This window comes from Vigna radiata, chromosome 9 (assembly GCF_000741045.1).
Source record: "Vigna radiata var. radiata cultivar VC1973A chromosome 9, Vradiata_ver6, whole genome shotgun sequence".
NCBI classification, from domain to species: domain Eukaryota; kingdom Viridiplantae; phylum Streptophyta; class Magnoliopsida; order Fabales; family Fabaceae; genus Vigna; species Vigna radiata.
In genome coordinates this window covers 9338416-9362183 of record NC_028359.1, presented here as the reverse complement: position 1 = coordinate 9362183, position 23768 = coordinate 9338416, and the positions used below count along the sequence as shown (strand labels likewise).

Here is a 23768-nt window from a genome sequence, read left to right as displayed (position 1 = left end):
TAGAAATTTGGATTATATTATACATCTTCTAACTTTTCCAGATGGCAAGCTCGGAGACCTTGAAAAGAGGACATGTCAAGTCCTGTGTAGATTGAGGGATGAAGGAGATGATGCCAAAGAGGTATCTTCTGTAATGAAACTAGTCATTCATGCCAGTTTCAACAAAAAACCATTAAATCCTTTTCCCGTCCATAGCATAATTTTGTGTTTTATCTTATCTCAACGAATTCTAAAATTACGATTCTATGCAAGGCCCTGAAAGAAGTGCTTACTTCGTATTCTTCAAAGCAGTATGACCCAGACTTTGCTAATACACGTGAATCTATTAATCAGGTAATAATGTAATATACTTAAAATAATCATATAGTGCATAGCTGCTTATAGTGTTTGCAACGTATGTCCAAATAAGCAGTATGTCCAAATTTTGTTTGCAACGTATAGTGTATAGCTGCTTATAAATTTATTATCACGTAATATCTAATCCTTCCCTAGTTTGTGGACTCTGAGTGAATAAACCAAAATTACTATTCTTTGTTTTGATTTTAATGTGTCAGATAGCATATATAACACATGTTTAATATGTAAATAGCTATTAACTAGAAATTATGGATGCAGTTACCACAATTAAGGGATTTGATTTATTTGTATGCATTTATGATTGATTCTATTGGACCCTGATATATCATAAAACGACAGTACACAATGAATATATTGGTTGAGATTCCAATTTGAGATATGGTCAAATATTATTATATAAATGGATGCAAACTTTACTTACAAACCAATTGTATGAGGTTGAGATAGGTTTAAAGTTCATTTTCTTAAATATACAACACAACTTTCATACATTTTCCTTTTGTAAACTTGGAAGTACAATTAAATTTGCACTGCTGTTGGTATATAACTTATGATTCATGCAAGGGTCTCTGAACATGTAGTGAAAATATTATATTTTTTCAATTGGGTAACGAAGTATTTCAATCTATTTATACTAAAGTTTATGTGAATTGGTCATCCGTTTATACTATTTTCAGCTGGTATGCATCCTGGTTGGTCATAGTAGCCAAATTTTCTACAACTGTTTTATGTCATATTTTCTTAATATATTAAGTTTGCAACAGGTACTTGGCAATTTAACAGCAGTGCACTCATATTTTGATTTATTCTCATGGAAGATCGAGCAAGATGATATGGTACGTGTGATCATTGGCTAAATGCATTTGTTATTTATATGATTAGTTACATATCTTTGAATACTTTCTAGGAGCTCGAGGAGGCTGAGTTGGAGCTAGACATTATACGAAAGGAACATTCATTACCAGGAAGAATGGAGGATTCCAAAGAATTGAGTCAGATTCCAGGTTTACCCCTTTAGTACATTTTGGTCTAGTACATATTGATTCTTATAACCAAGTGACACAAAAGTCTTCATACACTTTTTTATTGTTGTCTTGTAACTTCTTCATTGTTATAGTTGCTGAAAATCCTTCACCCTCCTTCAAATTTAATTTATAAATTTGAACTTTACAGCCAACAAAAAGGATGTGTCAAGGCTTCAGCAAATCAAAGAGTGCATCCATTCCCTGTAAGTCGTTGTAGTTTTCTCTTTCAACCAGTAGTAAACATCCTCTTGGAAAATAATACTAATTGTAGAAACCCTGTAGATTTACTCACTTTCGGTTTTATATTTGAAATATTTTCTCTTGCATGGCTTGATTTAGAGGGTTTGCATGCTTTTAAGTATGAGCTATTCTGTAAATCTCCCTGTAGAAGTATTTTCTTCTTGATGATTTGATTTGTAGGGTTTGCTCATCTTTAAGCTTGAATCATTTTATGATCGGTTGAAATCATTGGCAACTATGGGTTTACTGTCAATTTTTGTTGTCTGTGTGTGTTTTAAACGTTATCTTTCTTTTCGGTCTTTCACCTTTTTTGAAATCTTAACCATTTATGCTGTTGAGGAATGGGCAAAGTATTTGAAACTTTTTTTTATTATGTTATCAGAGAAAAGTCCAAACTTAAAGAAGATATTGCAGCCCGTAGGCAAAAGAAACTACTTATGAGACAAGCCCGTCAAAAACATTTGGAAGAAGTGGCTTTACGGGAAGCAGAACTTCTACAAGAACTTGATAGGTTTTAGCTCTTGTTGAGTATTTTGGTGCTTGATATTATATTGTTTTGATATTTTTACTGGAAGTTGAGGATTTTAGTAACTATTCAACAGGGAAAGAACAGTTGAAATGGAAAAGGAGTTGGAAAGACAAAGATTGCTAGAAATAGAGCGTGCTAAAACAAAGGAATTGCGTTACAATCTGGACATGGAGAAGGAGAGGCAAACACAGGTAATCTCACTACGGGAGTTGTTATTGTTAAACGTGTTGTAATACTGATATACTGATTCATACAATTATTTAAACTCCTAAGTTATTTAACCCAGCACATCAAGACTTACTAAACTTAATATTCTAGAGAGACTATTGAAGTTGGCATGTAGTTTCAAACATAGCTGAGGCATTAAGACAAATTAGTATAAATACATACTGTGTGGTCTCCATTAGACACACAATACACTAAGCAAATATACTTTTCTATAATTGAAGTATCCTAATGTATTGGATACAGATATGTGATACAAATTGAAGTATGAGTACATTACTGGTTGGGCCTAACTCACTATTAAAGTCAAACTCAAGGGTGGAGGATTTCCAGGTCTTATGGGAAGCATCCTATGTGTTGCCAGACAATGTGGAACAACTTTTCACTACATTTGACTGGCAATGCTGAGGATGGAAAACAAAGCCTAGGGTCATCAACTTTAAGCTATATAGAGATTTATTGAGTGTGCTGGCACATGCGGATAAATCTAGGTAGTTGCTTGACATAAACTCCCTTTTTCAATTTGCCTCGGGAGGAATTCTAGATACCAAATTATTGAAGAAAACAATGTTAGATAGCATCCAAATACCGATTTGTGCTGTTGTATGATATATTTGTTTAATCACTTGTAGATGAACAGTATTCCTTATAAGTGCCATGTGGGACAATTCCAGCAATCCTTAAAACATACTGCCAGTGGGTTGTTGAATTCCATTCTGCTTGTCTTTTTCAGTTCTAGGCTGTTGTTTTATGATTATATATATATATATATATGAATATTTTTCCTTTCCTTAATCAAAGAAAGTAGCAGAAGTAAAAATTCTGCATCATGAGTTGAGTAGGCTTAGTGGTTGCATATTTTCTGCTTAGGGCTTTTGAAATAACTTTTACCCTTTAAATTATATGCAGAGAGAACTACAGCGTGAGATAGAGCAAGCAGAATCAGGACTTCGACCTTCTCGGCGTGATTTTTCATCCTCCACTCAGAATAGGTAAGCTGTTAATCAGTTACACAAATATGGTGTTTTGGCTTTAAATTAGTTTCTTTCTCTACTCTGTTGGAAAGAATGGATGAATTTTGTGCTTTTCCATGGTTATATATTTGCTTCATGGAGTTTTGTGGGTTTCTCCTTCTATAGTAACCCTAGGAATAGATTTCGTGAAAGAGAAAATTAAAGATCTGGTAGTAAAGGGCGTAAGAGCTGCTAGTGGAAGCATATAACCTGAAATACCTTCCTCTAGTTTGGTTCACCAAGTATAGCTTTTCTGGATAGGATATAGTACAGTTTTAGGCACCAGCTACAGTTCTTTCTAGATGCAGTACAGTTTCAAGCAAGCTCCCTACGATCTTATAGTCGTATATTTTCAACTGGATGATAGTGGCTGCACGTATGCAGAAAATGTGGATGGAAGCAAGGTTTCCATGGGTATCAACAGTTTTTTAGTGATGATCAGACTAGCAGATTTGGATCCCAAAGAATGGTTGAAGGAAACCAGGTGGTAGCAAGGATCAAACGGTTCAGCACTTGGCCATAAAGCATAAGCTAAGGACTAGTTTATATATCTTGATGGAGATCCCACTAGAGATATGGTTCAAATATAGTTAGTGTTGTTAAAATCACGAGTAAACTAGCAAACTCGTACAATCTAGCAAGTTTGCACTTCCAGGCGGGCTAACATGGAGGCTGGATCAGAAGTTGGATGGATCAAAGTGATTATGCAAGGATGCTCGTTGGATCGAAGATCGTGCATTGTCTAGATATTTTGCATATTAAAACCAAACGAGAAGAACCACATGAGGCATGAGTTTCACAACAACGATTTTTGACACCGCCAATGCACTCATTGGCAGTCCCACCTTTGCACTTGTCACCACCCCTGCAATGGCAATCCCCTGCGATCGTCACCCTCGGGATTACTTGTGATTGTTGGCCTTGCAATCTGATAGGCTTCTTTAGTTAAAAAGTCGATCTCGAGAACACAAACAAAAGTAAAATAGTATGTGTATTATTGTTGTATGTATGAATCAAAGAACAATGTCTCACTTCTAGGAAGCCCTCTCTCCCTCCACTGGAATAGATATCCAGTCTATACGCAAGTATACAAAAGAATTAACTAACCCCCTGTACAAAACACACCCTATTTATAAGGTTCCCTCCTTCACTCACTCAATAACGGTCAAACAACCGTTCCGGCTTCCTTACCATCCTCTCATTTTCTCTTCCTTCTCTCATATACCTTTAATACACTATTACAATCCCATGTGATTGTCGCTCTCTTGCTATCGCCAATGCGTCCTAGTTGTCCATGCTCACCACCCTTACTATCTTTGGTGCTACTCATCACCTTCGCTGCTGCCTTATGTTCTTCTATTCCTTTTTCTATCCGCACCTATGTTGCTTTTACTCTTTTGTGTATTGTCTAGGGTTTATTTTGAATTTGAAGAAAAAAGATGGGATGACCAGTTTTTATGAATTTGTAAATTTATTCATTTTTTATATGGGTGTTTTATGAATTATGAACTTTTTTAATGATATTATTAATTGTCAACCTATTCTATAAATTATGTATGAGTTATTTTTATTATTTATATTATTTTTAATGATACTTCTTTTTATAAATATAAGTTTTCATCAACTTTTTACAATGGTGCTAGAGCCTAACCTAACATAGTATGTTAGGTCCATCATGACACCCTTATGTTATCAGACTACATACAAATATCTAATCTCAAACTTGCGATGTTCAATTTTTAGTAGAGGATGTGTTGGATATCTATTAGAGACATGGTCAAGATATAGTATATAAGTGGATGTCACCTTATAAACCAGTTTTGTGATGTTTGAGTGAGGCTTAAAAGTCTATTTTTTAAGAAAATTCATTTAAGTTCTACTTGTGAGAGTGATAAGATTCTAAATTTAAATGGGAAAGAGAATATATAAGGTGATGCGAGTGAGAAAAATAGATGCAAGAGATGCTGAAAACGATGAGATCATCTAAAATATTCTAAAGATGACATGATAAATATTTCTCATATTTCTGTCTAGTTGAAGTTCACTTAGCTATAAACTTGTTAGAATAAATAATTTGTTTCCCAACAAATAAATAGAAAACATACAAATTCAGTTTCACCAAAAGCAATCTTTTAAGAGAACTCGACGATGTAAACTCATTATTGGAATACTGACAAAATAGCTCACGAGCATATTGAGAGCGAGAGAAACGGATGCAAGAGATCATATTGGTCTCTTGTTTGCTATCATGGTATTGGTGGAGGGTGATTTCTAGCTGTATTTTTGGCCTTTTGGCGCAGTCATGGCAGTTTCCTTCCTGTCTCTTTTTTGGTTGTGTTGTTTTAAGCTTTATTTTTGTCTTTCGAAGAATATCATTGTCAGCTCTGGTTATATTTCCTTCCTAATGAATGATATTTATTTTTCAAGGGGGGAGAGGGATAATTATCTGTAGAAGTGGCTTGTAATTTTGATGTGGCCTAACATGTGACCTGACCTGAAAATCCCATGCCATGGTCCAAGAATCATTTTAAAAGTTTGAGTCCTTTTCTATTGATCTCTTGGCTACTATTACATCCTCTTCTGTTTTGTTTTTTCTAAAATACTTGTCATTGTTAGTTTTGAGGATGGCATTATAAATTGCTTCATGTGGTTTTCTGGGTTTCTCATCTTGTTTCAGCCGACCCAGGGATAGATTCCGCGAAAGAGAAAATGGAAGATCTGGTAACGAAGGGAGCACTAGAGCTGGTAGTGGAAGCTTACAGTCTGAAATTCCTTCCACCAGCTCATCAATTGTACCCTCACCGACTATAGTTCTTTCAGGATCTCGGACATTCACGGGACAACTTCCTACTATTTTACAGTCGCGTGACCGACAGGATGACACCGGCAGCATGTACGAAGAAAATGTTGACGGAAGCAAGGATTCAGGGGACACCAGCAGCATTGGAGATCCGGAATTAGTATCAGCATTTGAAGGCCCGTCTAGTGGATACGGTTCTCAAAGGCACAGTTCAAGAGGAAGCAAGTCAAGGCAACTTGGAGAACGTAGGGACAGAGACAGCAGACGTGAAGGGAAATGGGAAAGGAAACATTCTTAGCTACTGAGCATGGAGTTGTGTATATAGTATAACAATATATACATGCGCAAAACCAAACCGTGGGAATGGACATTTGTACAACTTTAATTTGTGCAGAACCTTGGGCAGCATGTCTCTTTGGTCCTGCTACATGGTTAAACAGTGTTGTAGATTAGTATGTATAGCTGAATTAGATGTTGGTCCATGTTTCTGTTCAATAGACATAGATTATTCACATGCCTCCAACCACTGTAAATGATTGAAATTTGATTGTGACTGTAAGGTTTACTCTGTGACCAAATTTGTTTTTCATCTGTTGTAATAGATTCCTGGATTGTAACTGTTTTTATTAATGGTGTTCAATAAAGTAGTTGTTGGATACCAATGTTAAAGTTAGCTAATTCGGCTTACATGAACCAAAAATGACCACCAAGAAATTCTATAATATGATTTGGTTAGTAAATTGATTCACTTAAAAATGTTATTTTTTTTTAAATTATTTTGTATATTTATTGAAGTATAAGGTGAATTGACTCAATTTATTTAGTTTATATAAATATAAAGTGTTTGCATATTTTATTAAGTATTATTATAAAATTAATAGTTGAAAATATTTAATAATATTTTATTCTTTTTAATATTTTATATATTTATTGAAGAACAATTAATGTGGGTTAATTCAATCTTTTTTTATAACAATACGAAGTGTTTACTTATAAATATAGTAGTTAAAAATTAAAATGACAATCTATATAATTTGAAAAAAAAAATTAAATATTTAAATTATTTAAGTATTACTAAATCACCTGCAGCTCCAGCCATGGGATCCTACTGTCATTGCCTCCACCTGCTCTGACTCCATCCTGGCTGAACCAAAAATATAATATATTTATATTTACAATTTGTGGAGTAAATTGATGTTTGTTATATTATCTAAACTACAGTACAAGAATGATGATCAAAAACGAAAAAGACGAGTTTGAGACTTCTAAATCAGGTTTTAGAAAAGAAAAGAAATGAAGATGCAAATTTTTGACATTTCATCTTTGTGAGTTTCTCGAGTTAAAAACTCAAATACATCAAATTACAGATAATTGCAAATTATTATTAGTGAATAACTTCAAAGAATTGGGTGTGGTTCCTCTTCAGCTATCCCCCTATCCTCATTCAAATGGTGATGGACTTTCTGAAGATAACTTAAAACCAAATTCTAAGAACTAATTCTAAGAAGAATTTTCGAAAGTCGTTCTTAATAAAGTATAATTATCGAAAAGAGAAATGGTAATGATTTAAAAAATTACATTTTAGAAGCGACAGTGGTTTAGAAAATTTATTATTTTAATATTAAATAGTTTTAATATAAAGAATTTAATTATGAATGAATTTTATTAAAATTAATTATTTTTTAGAAATTATTTTTTTAGAGTTATTTGACTTCTTTTTAAGAGTTATCATTCTTTGTTTATCTAATTGAAGAACTAAGTTCATAAGATTGATTCTTACGATGAGCTCTTTAATTAAATTGATTAATTTCTCCGTTTGAGTAAGTTGAGTTTCAATTATTTTCTTTGGTCTTTTCTTATTGTTTTGCATGTTGGTTTCGTTTAGCTTGTATGTGTTTTTTAAGTTATTAGATTGAGTCTTTGTTAATTAGTAATTCTAGCGGTATACCATGATCATGTTTTTGTTATTCGTAGAAATTGACAAAACTTTCTCTATGTTTGGAAATATTTTAAGCTTTCTAAAGTGTTTTGGTCGTTTGTCTAGTAAGCGAAGCTAAATATCTTTTTTTATGCTTTAAATGTTTTGAGAATGTGAAATTGCATGTCTGGCCTGTTTGAAATGGATGGTTTAATGGTTAAATAATTTGATGCAGTGAACTGGTTTTGTGTGGTTTGAAATTGTCTTATTGGTGTTGAGTTGAAGGATTGAAAATATGGCAATTTGAACAAATTGGTATTCATTCAGACATTTAAACATATTTTTGAAGTGTTATCCTAACACTCTAATAATCATCTCAACTAGAGAATGGGAACTAACTTTTAACGAGTTTAATGTGGATTTCACATTTTTATAGTTTTACTTAAATTGGTTAACCTTTAAATTATTGTTGAAGGTTTTTGCCTCAAACTTTTGTCACTTGTTGTTATTCCCTTTACATGCTTTTGTCTTCCATTATATGTTTAGACAAAATTAGTCCTACAACCAATTATGCATCTTGAAAGTAATTTGCTTTTGCAAGTCCAATCCATAGATGATAATTTCTTCCTTCATCTTTATACTTTCTTTTCACATTTATATAATAAAAAAATATCAATGTATTCATAATATATAATAAATATATTATATATAGATTGTGTAATCTAAAACGTTGAAATGTTGTAATTCTTAATATAATTTTATATTGCATAAATTGAAACAAAATTATGTAATCTAAATAACCTAAAACAATATTACATAGTTCAAAGTAGGATTACTTACTCTAGAATAGGGTTCTAAATTAGATAATTTAAAAGAATATTTTAATGCATATAATCAAGAAAAAATCACAATTTTAAATATAATGCATTATGAATGATTTTAGATTGTAAAATATAGAATTATCTTAAATTGTAAATTGTAGAATATAGGTTTGATAGTTTTAATGTAGTTTCCATCTTATTTAAAAAGAATCAATGTAATTCATTTTATTAAATTGGTGTTGATATCATTTGAAAGGTCATAATATGTTAGTAACCTTCTCCAACCCTTCATGAACGTTCCTATTTTCATTAGACCGGGTAAAAACATATTATATAATAACTAAATAATAATAAAAAAAAACTAAATAAAACTTAGCATATAATTATCAATATTAGTTCTATTATTATGAACTTGAAATTTATTATAATCATGAAATTTCAACTTAAGTTTATTGAATGCTGTGATTTAGAAGTTTTATTTTGTGTGCGATATGTTATTCATGTATTGTGTATAAATAATTTTTTAAGTATAAAATTTTAATTTCAACAATTTTGATTAAAAACATTTTCCAACATTTAAATATAACTTTAAGAAAGATAAAATACAGTCTATCAGAAAATAATACTACTATAAACATAACTTACTATCATAATCAATCTTAAATTTAAATTGTATAACATAACTTTTCACATAAGTAATTTAAATATATACATATATAATGAAACTTTAAAAAAAAGTGATATTTAAATATAATTCAATTTATATAATAAAATTTACATCTACTTGTTCATCACCTTATTGTATATTATTTGAGAGTGACAAACCAAGCTGTGTTGACATGTGAGAGAAGCACATATACCTGCATTACCGTAAGTATATATAATAAATTTACTGAGTTAATAAATCAGTTCTTGTTATGAAATTCAGACAATGGATGATACAAGAACAGCTATGAAAAAAACAGAACCCTTTTCAGAATGAGGTCAATTCTAGAAAAAGTTCATTAACTTGGTATTGTTTTGTGCAGCTTAATTGTACAAGCATCAGAATGCTAATAATATGCTGAAAAATTCACAAGAGAGCAATGCAGGGCACTAACTTAAGCTGTACATTTTTCTAAGCATTGCAGAAAAGCAAAGGCAGAAAATTCACATCTATGATGGTGCTTACACATACATTTTTGCCTTGTGTTCTTCACATAGAATGCCAGAAACCTCTTCTCACCTTCCTCCTGAAAGGTTTACATGCCTGGATACTGAGGTCCACAGCTGCTGCAAGTGCCATGAAGATGGCAGCATCCTCGACACACGTCACGTGTCGCATTGCGAGTTGGACCAACGGTTTGCTTTGCTTTCCTTCTCCTTGAATCCTGCAACTCATGACAAAACCTCCAACCAATGGACTCAGTGCACCAAAGTCTCCACTGCTTTGTGGACTTGGTATTGGACTTGCTGCTGCAGTTGCAGTTCTCAGATGTTTCTCAGTGTCTATGAAAAACTCTCCACCCTTTTCAGCATTTATGTGTATTTCAGACATGAGGAGTTCACCTCCCTCTTGAGCTTCAGATAAAAGATGGAACTTGCAGCAAACGGTGTCTCGGATGCCACGCTCGCGCCATGCTTCGAGCTTTCCCCATGGATGCCAGCTCTCGGATCGGCCTGTGTCTGGCCGAACAATCAACCAAGACCCTGGGTTGGATCTGGCAACCCAATCACAACCTGAAGATGGAACAAAGGGAGTTGTTATGAAGGCTGCAGCGACAGCCGAGCCAGAGAGATCGTGTATCGTCACCTTCCACCCCTTTCTTTCTCTCCTCTCTGTCTCCAAGTTAGAAATCTCGTTGGTAGAGCCTGTCCAGTATGCACTCAACGGGTCAACCTGGGAAACCCTGTCATTCCATAACTATCAAAAGTTTGATCAACAACAAATGTTTAGCTACCGTTGCATATATCCTAAGATATCAGACCCAACTGACAGAAACAACAAAGAAAACATACTACCAATTTTCTACTTCAAATACTGATTTGAGGCAGTGATTTAATTCCTTGGTCCAAAACTCAGGATTCAAGTTCTTATTAAGATAAGACTTTATATAATGTAAGCTTCCATTGGAGGAGAAGACAAGTTAACTACATCAGTCCACATATACATCTTGGTAAAAGTGTTTTGTGTGAGCTTTAGGATGCAAAGAAAAGTATCAGTAACACAAATCTCAGTCATTGTAGAAGAAACCAATGGTTGATAGTTTAACACATCCATGACCTCACAATGATATTGATCTCAATTTTAAAACTTGAATGCATGTTATTTGAGAACAAAATGGTGACTTTTAAAGATTTCTGAGAAGGGTCAATATGATTGGAAGTGAAATAGATTGCAAGTTTCATATCACCTGTCCTTAATAAACTTGCAACTGAAGATTGGCTGCTTGATAGATCCTTGCAGTTGAACTATCTGAGGACTCAATGTTGTGATATCTTCAAACTGGAATACATATCTAGGGTCAGGGTCTAGTTTCACTTTTAGATGTAGCTCGGTACCCGGCTTTCCGTTCTCCTGTTTGTTCTTGCCAATACCTATCCACCCATTAAAAAGAATCAACGGCTTTCCTTCACCCCACTCGGGGTCCACATGCATTTTAAAGATCCCTATTTGCTGCCTTTTGATGCCAACTCCGCAATGGGAGGCCTTCCTCCCTGAAAACACAGCAATCTCCAAACAACCATGAGTGTTGGAGAAGCATCCAGGAGCTAACAATGCTTTTAAATCAGACTCCTCAAGGTAAAAGCTAGAGGCAATGTTCTGAGTGTCAGGTGTAACTTCTGCTGAGGATATCACAGGGACTGAAGATGTTTGAACAGGAAAACCTCGAAGCCGAATCTCACAAACACAAGGTAGGGAGAGTGTTTGAATTCCAGATTTTCCGGTGTGCAGTTCAATTCCAGTGCATCGCAACCCCAGAGAACCTATTGACAACCTGATGAAGGCCTGAGGATCCATGTTTGTCAGAATTGCCACCCCATTATTGCTTTTAAAGCACTAGTTCACAATATTTAGATGCCCTGGGAAACATAAGACAGAAACAAGGATTAGGTAGCAAAGAGAAAATTAAGCATGCATTTGTTTGATTAGTATCAGAAAAGTTATCAAACAGTTAAATTTATGTTCTTATACAATCCATGCCTGAGAAAAAAAAAGAAACATAGCACAATGAACCAATAGTGATGGATAAGCAAATATTTACACCGTGTTGTCCAATTTCCACATGACTATATGCTGATATCCAAAGGAAGAGACTGTACTTAGATCTAGAGATTCCATTTAATGATAGCTTAGGAGCTAAGAGACCATATATAAGAATAAAACCAATGTTTAAGTTCACTAGTTTCTTTATAATATGCATTCAAAAATAAAGCTTTATAAGAAAACAAGAACTCTTTGTTACTGAACTTACAAATTGAAGTCAAAAAATGGAGTTAACCATATAAGATAAGATATGATTAAAATGTGTTTGATTAATGCCAAACGTGAACCGGCATGTACAAAATAAGTAATATAGTTGTCAGGACAAAGTTAACGAATGCCTTACGTACATACATACATAAATATATACATACATACATACATATATATATATATATATATATATATATATATATATACATATATATATATATATATANATATATATATATATATATATAGACACATACACACATATATAAGCATTCATTGTAGTGTTTGAGGTTTAATTTAATTACAGAAAACAAGGGTGACAAGGTTGAAATTCTTAACTTGCATAGTATATGCAATATAAAGGTGAATCAGGCAAGAGACTGTATACAATACACAATTTTGTAGTGCAGAGAACTTGATAGTGTAAAAAAGGAAAAGATGAGAAAGTTCAACAGCACAGAAGAGAAGATCCAAAGGCCACCAAGGACTAAAGGCATCGAATGATAGCAAATGTTCAGTGTTCTGTTCAATACGTAGCCCATTACATTAGAGTCTTCTGAAGGGGAAACAGATCCAGAGTTTTCAAATAACATAATTTTGTTTCATGCCAAAAGTGCAGTGGAAAATGATATTATTTCAAAACATTTACTCAAATGACAGTTAAAGTGATTGCTATGCAAGGACAAAAGTGGTATTTACCAACTTTGCATTTAAATTCTTAAGACACCATAAAATTACTGTACCAAATATACCATTCTCTAACAGGTGAAGGCTCATTTCTTAGAAAAAGAAGATGGAATATAAGCTGGCTTTTCAAGGGGGCTAAACTCTGATCATACACCAAGAAACCAATTCAGGTCATACCAATCAGATAAATTTTCTGTTTTTCTTTGACTTTAAGCAAAGATATAGATTAAACCAAATCATTAGTATGACAAATTAGGTAGAAGGAAATTAACAGAATCAAATAACTGATCAGGTTAGCTCAAACCCATTTGGAAGTTATGAGACAACCCTCATCTTTGACCAAAACACCAATCACATGTTAATATGTCAATCTTTGAACAAAATCAAAAAAGTCAATTAGACCTACCATGTTTTTTCTATCTATTATGAAGTATATTAAAATATCAATAACACTCATGCCCCCAACATCTCTCTCTTCAACCTAAGATAGCTTGCATTTCCAGAAACCAAAAGCACTTTCCAATTACGAGACTTCTTACAAGTTTACTTACAGCAGAGTCAGAAGTTAGCAGTATAAGTATATAACCATCCTCAACAAAACTCAAGCACCCCATATATCAAATGAATTGAGGAAACAGAACTGAATAAACCAATTCCACAAACTCAAGCACATGATAAATTTTTGCAATGAACTTAAAACTGTTACAGAAGCAGTCAATTGTGATGATGCGAAAACCTCTCAACAAACAATTCATCCAAGTCTGAATTTGCAATACACAAAAAAGCAGCAGGTGGAGCTCAAGAACAAGAAACAGAATAAAACAAAAAGTCAAAGTCATTATGCACATAAAAATGCAACTTGAGCTCACCCAGTTCACACATAATGCACCAAACACCCTTATCCTTTCACACAGGGGACAAAACCTTAAAAAACACATTGGCTCAGCCTCACATGCATAACAAGAAATCCCAGAAGGAAAAGAAAAACAGCAAAGTAGAATAAAATAAAACCAAAAAAAAAAAAAACCCAGAAAGAAAAAACAGGTTTTTTAACATGACATACAAAACCCAGCTGAAAAATCTCACCTTTTGCAGCCTCCAAATCCCAAAACTGGAAAAGGGTCGTTCCCAACAGAAGGGTGTTGAACAAAGAAAGTAAGAAAAGAGGAAAAAGGAAGATGAAGGTATATATTATGAAGCAGAAGATGATTGTGCACAGATCACGAGGGTAATAACCCAAAAATCAATGAATGTTTGCACAATCTCTTCTTTTTCTGTGGCATGCTTTTGTGTTTTTGTTTATGAGAGAGAGGGGAAAAAGAAGAGAAAGATTGAATATAATAATATAATTATTAGTTTAATAATTCACAAATTATGATCTCTACACCATTTCTCACGAAACAGACGGAGAAAGTAAAGGAATCACATTTGTTTTTTCTTTCTTTTTATGACATTCCAATATACATGATTATGGAATTTTGACAAAAGAATTTAAGGTTTAGTTCTATTTTTAAGAAACACTCCAATGTCTAATTTTAGTCTTAAGATATTTTGTATCTAACTTCATTGCCTTTTAAAATCATTTCTTACTTTATGTGTATCATAAACTCTCAAAAGTTAAATACTTTACACAAAGAAAATTTGATAGAATAATTTCATTATTATGATATAAATAAATTAAATCCAAGTCAATAAATTATGAGAGGACTAAAAACAGTACAATTAATTTCTTACTATTTTTAGTTTTTAATTTCTTTATAAAAAAGAGAGATAAAAGAAGTTAATGATACTTTTAACAATATTTTTTATAATATTTTAATATTATTTCATAAATAATATTAAAATATTATAAAAAAAAGTTATTAAAATATCATTATCATATAAATAGAGATACATTTTTTAAATAAATTCTTGATTTATATTTTTGATAAAAGTAGGACGAAACATGATTACTTAAAATGAGGTGTAAGCTTAATTCTTTTTCTAACTTTTACTTTTAAACTTTAAAACTTTTATTTTTGTCCCCTAATTGATTAGTGATTCAAATTAATCTATTAAACTATCAAATAAATATAGCATTAATTAAGATTATCAGTTTTTATTTTTATTTTTACACATTGATTTTACAAGTAAAAGCCCATAATGTCAAAATAGTGTGGATTTTGTGATTTTTTAATTAAAAGCTTTATTTATGAATTAAAAACAAATTTCTCTATTTTTTCTACTCCATAAAAGATATAAATAACTTCCGAATTTTCAGTGAAAAAAAAAAAGCCCTTGTACCTAAAACTTCCATTAGTTATTTGATGTTTGTTGAATTATAGCTGTCTTAATTATTTAATAATTAATTTAATAGATTTGTCTTGCCAAACCAATATTATAGTAATTTATAATTAAAAATTAAAAACTTCACAGCTGTCTCTTGAAGAAGAAAATAAGTTTGAATATTTAAAAAGAAATGATGAAGAACCAGAAGCTTGTATATGAAGTATGAACAGGAATAACTGGGAACTTGGATTTTGTGAAAGAGTCTGACATTATAGTTGGAAGATAGAATCATAAATATTAAATACAAAACATTATCTTATGTAAAATGTTCAAACAAGTTTATTTATATAAACAAAAATAAAAATAATTTATTCATAAATAAAAGAAATTAATTTTAATTTGTGAAAAAAGTTTATATTAATTTTATAGTTTTTTTAATAAATTCAATGAACTGGTCGTGAATACAGCTGTAATGAAAAGAGAGTGTAAGAAATGAAGTTAGGAATCGCTATCAGATGCATGTGCCTCACTTCATCTCTTCTATAATCATTCTTTTAGTGTAATATAACAAAACTTATTTTGTTTTAGGATAACGATATTTTAACAATTTTTTTTAATAATTTTTTTGATAATAATATGTTAATATTTTATTAATCTGTTTAAATTTATTTTAAAAAATATTTGAACTTATATGCATTGTAAATAAGTTGTCAAAAAAATTGTTAAAGAAATTTTTCTTTGCTTTATTCAAATACAAATTTCCAACGTTTAATCTACTATTTATCACAATTAATAATTCATTTTTTGATATATACTTTTATTCTTGTAAATTATTTTTCTATCACATTTTATAATTTTAATATAATGTTTAATTATTATTTTTTATTTAATTGTTACTTAATGTTTTTATGGGATATTTATATAATAATATTTTTTTATCTAGATATTTAACATTAAAAATTAAGATGTATATATTTTATATTTTTATTATGATTTTTGTTTTTTACTAAAAGATTATTTAATTGATATTTTAAATAGTAAAAATACAAGTGTATATATATTGGTATTTTATTTTCAAACAAACTTCTATCAGACATTACTATAAACTTTAAATAAATATCTCAATGTGAATATAGGATTGAAGATGAAATTTTATTTAAAAATAAAAATAAAATAGTTAAACTCGCACTTATTCCATCCTTTTTCATCCTTGCATCTAAAAAAATATTTAATATACACAATTTCTTTTCAAAATTATCCTTGAATTTAATTTCTTTTATAGATATACATAATTACTAACTTTATTGTAACCTCTCTATTCAGCTTTTAAATTGTAGATATATTCACATCAAATTAATATAGAAAATAAGTTAAAATATATTTTGAAATTTACTAATTTTTGTTAATGGTTCGAGAACTTTTAAATTTTCAAAAATTCGAACTCCTAAACATGACTATATGTATTTTCGTTATTATTTAAGATAATAAATGCTTTTTTACTTTGATTTTTTGAAAATTTTTGTCTGAGAAACTGTGAGTTATCATGGAATATGCATAAATAAACAATATTTGAATTGTTTTAGATTAATATTTGTGGTTTATGTCGAATTAATATAAAAAAAATATTGTTTTTAGTATTTTAGAGATTTTAAAATGGTGAAAGTAATATTTTAAAATTCAAATATAACGTCTCGTTTGACTTTGTTCACACTGAAATAATGATGACTAATTTTAATAAACTTTTTTTTCAGAACAAAATAGCTTTTTATTCTTCAAAAATTATCCAATATTCGAATTTAGTTTTTGAAGACGTTATTTAAACTACTTCTCTTGTCAAAAATATACATTTAAATATTAAAATGAAAAAAAAAATGAAAACTAAACTTCAAAATTTTAAAAATACTAAAAGATATATTTTCTATTTAAAAATACAAAATATATGACTCAATAAATTGATCATAATATAACCTCACGATATACAAGAAATTCACTAGAAAGCATATTTACAAACAGAATAAAAAGAAAAGAGATACGTATTAAAATATGATAAAAGAAATAACTTAAATTAATAAATATAGTTATGACTCATTAATTAACTATATCATAAGTCTCCATTAAAATATGTCCAACCTAACAATAAATAAATTATTGGAGTATTGTTTCTCATGTTTAGTTTAATTTTTAAAACATCACATTATCATTAAAAATGTGTTTTTTAATGTTTATAATCAATTATCTCACAAAATAATTTTATAATTTTCCAAATTCAAACATTTTTTATCCAAAAGAGTAACTTACTTTTACTAAATTGTTTAATGTGATTAAAAAATTAAAATAGTAATAAAATTATAGGTTTACTCCTGTATTTTAAAAAATAAAAAGATACTTTGATAATATATTTTTTACAACATTTTAACATGTATCATTTTGTGATTGGTCTAAAATTATTCCACAATCAATAATAGTAATCATAAATACCAACACGGACCAATCACAGAATGATACGTAGATAAAATATTGTAAAAAAATGTTGTGAAAGTATCATTATCCCAACAAATATCATTCAAAATTTTGAGAAATTTTTGAATTGTTTTTACAATAAATGTTGCAAGAGAAGATGATGCACCTAAACAACAATGGCTTTAATTTGTAGCACATTAATTAATACCCTTTTAACAATTTTCAAAGCAATCCAATTATTTTCCCACAAGATTTTATTACAGCCATAAATATACAATAATTAGATTAAGAAGCAAACTATTTGTCTCTTAACACAAAGTCATTTCTGAAAATAACTTGTATATAAAGAAAGTTAATTTGTGATGTTTAATTGTTAATTAATCACAATTTATAAGTGATTTCTTCTTGTTCTTCATTCTTTGACAAATTGTGTACAATTTGACTACTAATAAAATATGGTTTTGGTAGGTATAAACTTGAATGAGAGAGAGTTTGGTTTTGACCTTTATTAATGGCCATTGAAAAAAATCTTTGAAATCTAAATTGCAAGTTGTTTGCATGAATTTTAATTTCCCACAAAGAATCTTATAATGTTCTTTTGAATTTTTGTTTGTTTCCTCAAAATAAGTGCTTATTTAACATGCATCATGGTATTATTGTATAATGTAATACTTAGATAATACTTTTTTTTTTCAAATGTAAAACAAAGATTAGTTCATAGTAATATTCTTAATCACATGGGATTACCTAATTGGATTTGTTTTAAGTTGAATCACTTTTTGAAAAAAATATATTTTACTTTCTGTACTCCCTTCATTACTATCTGCACCCCATATTAGCATTAAAAAGACTGAAATACCCTCATACTGTATCCAAAAAGCTCTTTTTAAAATGTATTTCGTATATTTTGAAAAAATTATTTCGAAAATCATGTCCTTGAATGCAAGTCATGGAAAGTTTGTTTCAAAAATTTATTTAGAAAATTCTATTCCAGAAAACTCATTTTAAATATATTTCATCAGTTTCAAAAAAAAAAAATTCTAAAAGTTTTATTCCAAAAATCCTATTTTAAAAATCATATCCTAAAATAATTCTAAAACAAGTAATTTAGAAGTGATTTTTATATAGAATAAAATGATCATTTAAAAAACTATGAAGATACAATAAAAAATTATATGAATGCAAGAAGAAAAAGCCTAAGAAAACAATCATGGTCTCATTATTCAAGCAAACATTTTTAAATTTAAATGTTATGTATAATCCATGGACATTAATTATATATGTACCATTGTGTCAACAATTTGGAAGAAGAAACAATGAGATTTTAGGTAAGAAAGCTATGTTTCAAAACATCACATGCCTTTAACAGAAACATAACCCAAACAACAATTTGTTATATATAATTGTGTCATTAAATTTTGAAAGAAAAAACAAAACTTTTTAGGTAAGGAAGTAATGTCCTTAACACAAATAGGATTTGTCAAGAAAGGCAATTGCTTGCTTTATTTCTGTATTTATTTTCATACTTTCCTTTCACACCTCTCATTGATAGAATAATACAAATAACTTTTTAAAATCTTTTCAGTTCTGAAAACAACCTTAAGAAAGTATTAGAAACTTTTAAATTTCATGTTTTAAAAATATTATAAAAGTTATATTTAGAAAAATAAATCTTTAATTATTTTAAATTACTCATTCTGAAATTTGTTCTATTCAGGAAACTTATATCTTACAATGATAATAATTTCGTTGGCTAAATAGTAAAGCCTTTGATTATTTTTTTTTTCTAATATTTGGGTTGACTATGCATTGAACAATTTATAGTGATTTCAATTCACAAAATAAACTTTTAAGGGAAAAAATGATAAAAGTTTTTAATTATATGTTTATGAGAATATTTTATAATATATTTGAAATTATTGAAAGAATGTCATCATGCAATCAATACTATGGTAAAAATATAGAAAATGATGTGTTAAAAGTATAGGAAGACACAATTATTTGAATATTAAAGGGTTTTAATTTAAACGGTCTTCTATTAATTAATTTTATTATTTCAACATATATTATCTTTTTAGAAATAGTTTTTATAGAGTTTTCTATAATTTCTCTCTATTTTGTCTGATTGAAGAATTCAGACCACAAGATTGATCCTTATGCCGAACTCTTCAATTTGGATCGATTAGTTTTTCCATTATGTAAATTAGTTTTCAACCATTTTTTCTTGTTCTCTCTATTTCATCTAGTTGGATGCGAGGGTTTTCTTGCTCGCATGTGTTCTTGTATTGTGTTTCTTGAATATCTGTTAATCATTGTCTTTTTTGGTATGGTTAGACTATTTTGATGTTTTCTTTAGGTATGGAAAAATAATTATTTGTGAATTAGGAAGCATATTGACTTTTTGAGGTTTGTTGAGCAACTTTGTCAAGGTAAAGGAAGTTAGTTGTTTTAGTGTGTGTGTGTGTGTGTGTGATAGAGAGAGAGAGAGAGTTTGATAATTTGATGTTTTGTATGTTGATGAATTTTCTTGGTGTGTAAGATTGTTTTAAATTGAATTATTGGTTCATGATTTTGTGCTTGGGTTTGTGTGATTGAGAGAACTTAGAATTTGAACAGTTGAGCAAATTGGTACGAGTTTTCATGTCCGAAACTATTTTGAATCAATTCACTGAGGAAAGGGTACTAATTTGAGCAACTGATCATATCAAAGTTCACTTAGAAAATAAGGAAAACCCGCATAGAACAAAACCGCTCTAGCCTTGGTAAACTAATTCGGTGGTGGCAAGGGTGACGTGAAGGCCTCGCATCAACAGGCTTTTGTCCAGCCTAAGCAAAGGGTTGATGTGACCTTGGGCAGAAAAAACAACTAGAAGAACATGAAGCTCTTCCATGGATTGGTTGAGATTCTGAAATCGTGTTTTGATGGAGGAAAGCTGAGAGGTGGAAAAATGACTACAATAATGGCTAGATGAGGAAAATATGATTTCCCTATGAGTTATTTTTTTCCCTACGAGATTGGAAGGGAGAGAAAAAACTGAATAGTACAGAGAAAAAACTGAACAGCAGAGGAGAAAAGAGAAAAAGTATGCCACATCAACATGAAATTAACATTGTTACTATCAACTTAATGGACATGACCTTATTCATACAATTTTCATAACATAGAGATTCAATGTTTTCATTTTTAAAACTAAATATAAAACAGAAATACACTTCTTAATATGAAAACAAAGTAAGTATTTAACCTTATTTTATTTACAATTACGTAACATGCCTTTTTTATATTTGATAAATTATAACTAGTATAAATAATCACAAACTTATTTTACACTAGTTTTTTTACATGCATCATGCTTGTTAATTCAAAATAACAAAAGTTTAAAATAAACAATCCTTATAAGAGGTGGATACATCGGCTCGTGCACTATATATTATGTGGAGCGGACAAAAAAAAAAGTTAACTCACATTTGAAAGATGGGTTGGTCTGACCCACTTTTTGTAAACCTAATATAAAAAGTTTTATTTTAAAAAGATTATTTTTTTAGTAACCCCTTTTACTTCAGTCACTCCATTGGCATGAAAAAATATATTATTGATTATTACAATTTAAAATTAAAATACTAAACACAGTTTAGTTAAGAACTTGGTTCTGTTCTGCTATACTACTATTGTAAACCAAACACAAAAATTATAAAAAAACGTAAGAAAAAAAAAAGATATTTTGTTTAAAAATATTATAATTTCTAAAGACGTCGTTCCTGCAAATGCAACCAGACACGACTTAACAGTAACACACAAAATAAGCCATATCTGCGAAGGACAACACCATACGAGGAAGAATGAACGAGGATTAGGGATTTGTGATTGCAGTGCCTTCCAAAGAACCATTCAATTCTGAAAATTTTCTTCATTTCGGGCAAAAAATTCATACTTTTTTTAACAAAATCTGATATTGGTGTTGTGGGCATTTGAAACCAAACCCAAGATGAACCTTTTACTCCCTCAACACCACCACCTTTCATTCTCCCAATGCCCCTTTTTCCACAACCCCATCAAAACCCTTCAATTTCTTCCCAATCCTCCCGCACGTGCTAGCACCGTAATCCGCATGGGTGGGGGTCCCCGCACGTACCCGGGTGGCGTGTCGAAGTGGGTGTGGAAAAGGATGCAGGCGAAGAAGGCGAAGCAGTTACTGAAGGCGCGTCTGTCCAGGGAGCGGCAGATATACGAGATGAGGAAGCGGGCGGAGCTGAAGGCGGCGGTGTCGGAGCTGGAGCGGCCGTGGGAGGTGGTGGATAGGGCGGCGGCGGCGCCCAATCTGTTCTCTGTTGGGGCTGATGAGCAGGTGAAGGTTCTTGCCGACAGGTTTCAGAGGCCTGGTGGGTTTGATATGTGGAGTGAGAAGGATGGGCCTGTGTTGTTTGAGACCCCTGATGAGTTGCCATCTGCTAGGTTTTTCCCCAAAGGGGTGGTGCACAGTGTGAAGCCTTATAGGAGGGTTGATGGGTATGGGCTGGTGAAGGAGGGGTATGATGAGGAAGGAGGGGGTTTGGTAAAGGGGACTGCTTTTGATGATAAGTTGAGTGAGAAGGAAAATGGGGGAAAGGAGATTGAGTTTGGTGGACAGCTTAGTGAAAAGGGGAATTGGGGGAAGAAATTTGAGTTTGGTGAAGGTTTGAGTGAAATGGGAAATGGGAGGAAAGGGGTTGTGTATGGTGGGGATTTGAGTGGAAATGGGAATGGAAAAGGGGTTTTGTTGGAGGATGTTGATGGAGAAATTTCATCTTTTAATGTGAATTATGGGAGAAATGGAGTTGAGGGTGAGGATGAGGTTGGTTTGAGAAGGAATGGGAATAGGAGGAAGCTTTTGTCTGATAATGTCGGTAGAAATGGAGTGCAGTCTCATGGGAGGAAGGGAGTGGAGGGTGATGGTAGGTTGAGAAGAAATGGAAATGGAAGGAGGGTGTTGTCTGATGATGTTGGTAGGTCTAACAATGGAGGGCGATCTTCTCGTTTGAATTATGAGAGGAATGCAAATGGAAGGTTTGATGGTGGAGAGCATTCTCCTCCCTCTTCAAATTTTGGGAGGAATGAAACAAGTTTTGATGACAGGTTGAGGAGGAGGAGGGGTAATGGAAGGAGGGTTTTCTCCAAGGATGTTAATGATGGATCTAATGAGTTGCATTCGGAGGGAGTTAGTTCTGTCAGGAAACAGAGAGGGGGCAATTCCTTTAGAGGCAGAAGTGGAGGAAAGTTTGCTAACAGGACTTTAGAGTATGCTTCACCAAGAGGAAGAGGTAGTAGAGGTGCAAGTTCTGAAGTTTATGACATGGGTTTGCAACAGGATGGGAGTTATGGGTTCCAGCAGAAGCATGAGGAACCTGAATCTACAAGTTGATAGAGCCATGAATTCTTAGTCTAATCATTGTAGGGGTTCAACAAGTTTTGCTACCAATTACTGATGATTTGTCTAAAAGGGTGCATGTCATGTCCTTTTGATATGTATGTCTGATCTGTACATGTGGCAAATCAAAACTAGACTAGTCAAATGTCATTGTGTGAAAGTATATTTTGTATATATATTTCATTTGAATATCAAAAGATAACATAAATTTCTAGTCAAAGTCATTTTCTTTTTTTCTATTTACTTGTTAGCACAGATGCATTTATATATTTGTTTGCGAGTGTTTACAACTCAGAGCACTTTGAGAGTGTTCAGAAACCCTCCAATGAAGTTTACAAACCCCTCCCAACTCAGCCTCTGCATACCCTGAGAGTAATACATGATTTATCGTTTAATTTAGTTCAAGGAATCCTATATGGGAGTAATTCAATTCTTAATAGTCAAATTAATAAAACAATTCTCTGCAAATTTTTATTTTAAACAGTTCAACGTTTTTATACAGTTCAATTTAGTTCTGTTGAAATATTTTAAAGGGACTCTAAGTGTTAAGCAATTCAGTTTAC

General features: G+C 31.3%; 3 protein-coding genes across 7 annotated transcripts in view; 2 read left to right on the top strand and 1 right to left on the bottom strand.

Moving 5' to 3' along the window:
• LOC106774021 overlaps positions 1 to 6851 on the top strand; it is a 28557-nt gene extending 21706 nt beyond the window's left edge. For 2 of the 4 annotated variants that reach the window (XM_014660818.2, XM_022785960.1), the window contains 9 exons: positions 42 to 121; positions 253 to 333; positions 1122 to 1193; positions 1265 to 1361; positions 1531 to 1585; positions 2005 to 2133; positions 2225 to 2342; positions 3286 to 3368; positions 6067 to 6851. In XM_014660818.2, the coding sequence (XP_014516304.1) occupies positions 42 to 121; positions 253 to 333; positions 1122 to 1193; positions 1265 to 1361; positions 1531 to 1585; positions 2005 to 2133; positions 2225 to 2342; positions 3286 to 3368; positions 6067 to 6487 (1136 nt within the window). In that variant the 3' untranslated portion in view covers positions 6488 to 6851. The remainder of the gene's footprint in view (positions 1 to 41; positions 122 to 252; positions 334 to 1121; positions 1194 to 1264; positions 1362 to 1530; positions 1586 to 2004; positions 2134 to 2224; positions 2343 to 3285; positions 3369 to 6066) is intronic. The other 2 variants (XR_001376704.2, XM_014660820.2) reach the window with 2 other exon arrangements.
• A 2798-nt stretch (positions 6852 to 9649) lies between these two features.
• On the bottom strand, positions 9650 to 14396 carry LOC106772912. 2 transcript variants are annotated; one of them, XM_022786063.1, is made up of 4 exons: positions 14159 to 14396; positions 11322 to 11991; positions 10106 to 10817; positions 9650 to 9788 (listed from the first exon to the last, which is right to left on the bottom strand). In XM_022786063.1, the coding sequence occupies exons 2-3, from the start codon at positions 11927 to 11929 to the stop codon at positions 10124 to 10126; spliced, it is 1302 nt and encodes a 433-aa protein (XP_022641784.1). In that variant the 5' UTR covers positions 11930 to 11991; positions 14159 to 14396; the 3' UTR covers positions 9650 to 9788; positions 10106 to 10123. The 2 variants fall into 2 exon arrangements, with proteins under 2 accessions (XP_022641784.1, XP_014515029.1); XM_014659543.2 differs by lacking the exon at positions 9650 to 9788 and having other exon boundaries at positions 9880 to 10817.
• Positions 14397 to 21557: 7161 nt separating this feature from the next.
• LOC106773571 lies at positions 21558 to 23413 on the top strand. Its single transcript, XM_014660266.2, has one exon. It carries the CDS (start codon positions 21787 to 21789, stop codon positions 23197 to 23199), a length of 1413 nt encoding a protein of 470 aa, XP_014515752.1. The 5' UTR covers positions 21558 to 21786; the 3' UTR covers positions 23200 to 23413.
• Positions 23414 to 23768: the final 355 nt, after the last annotated feature.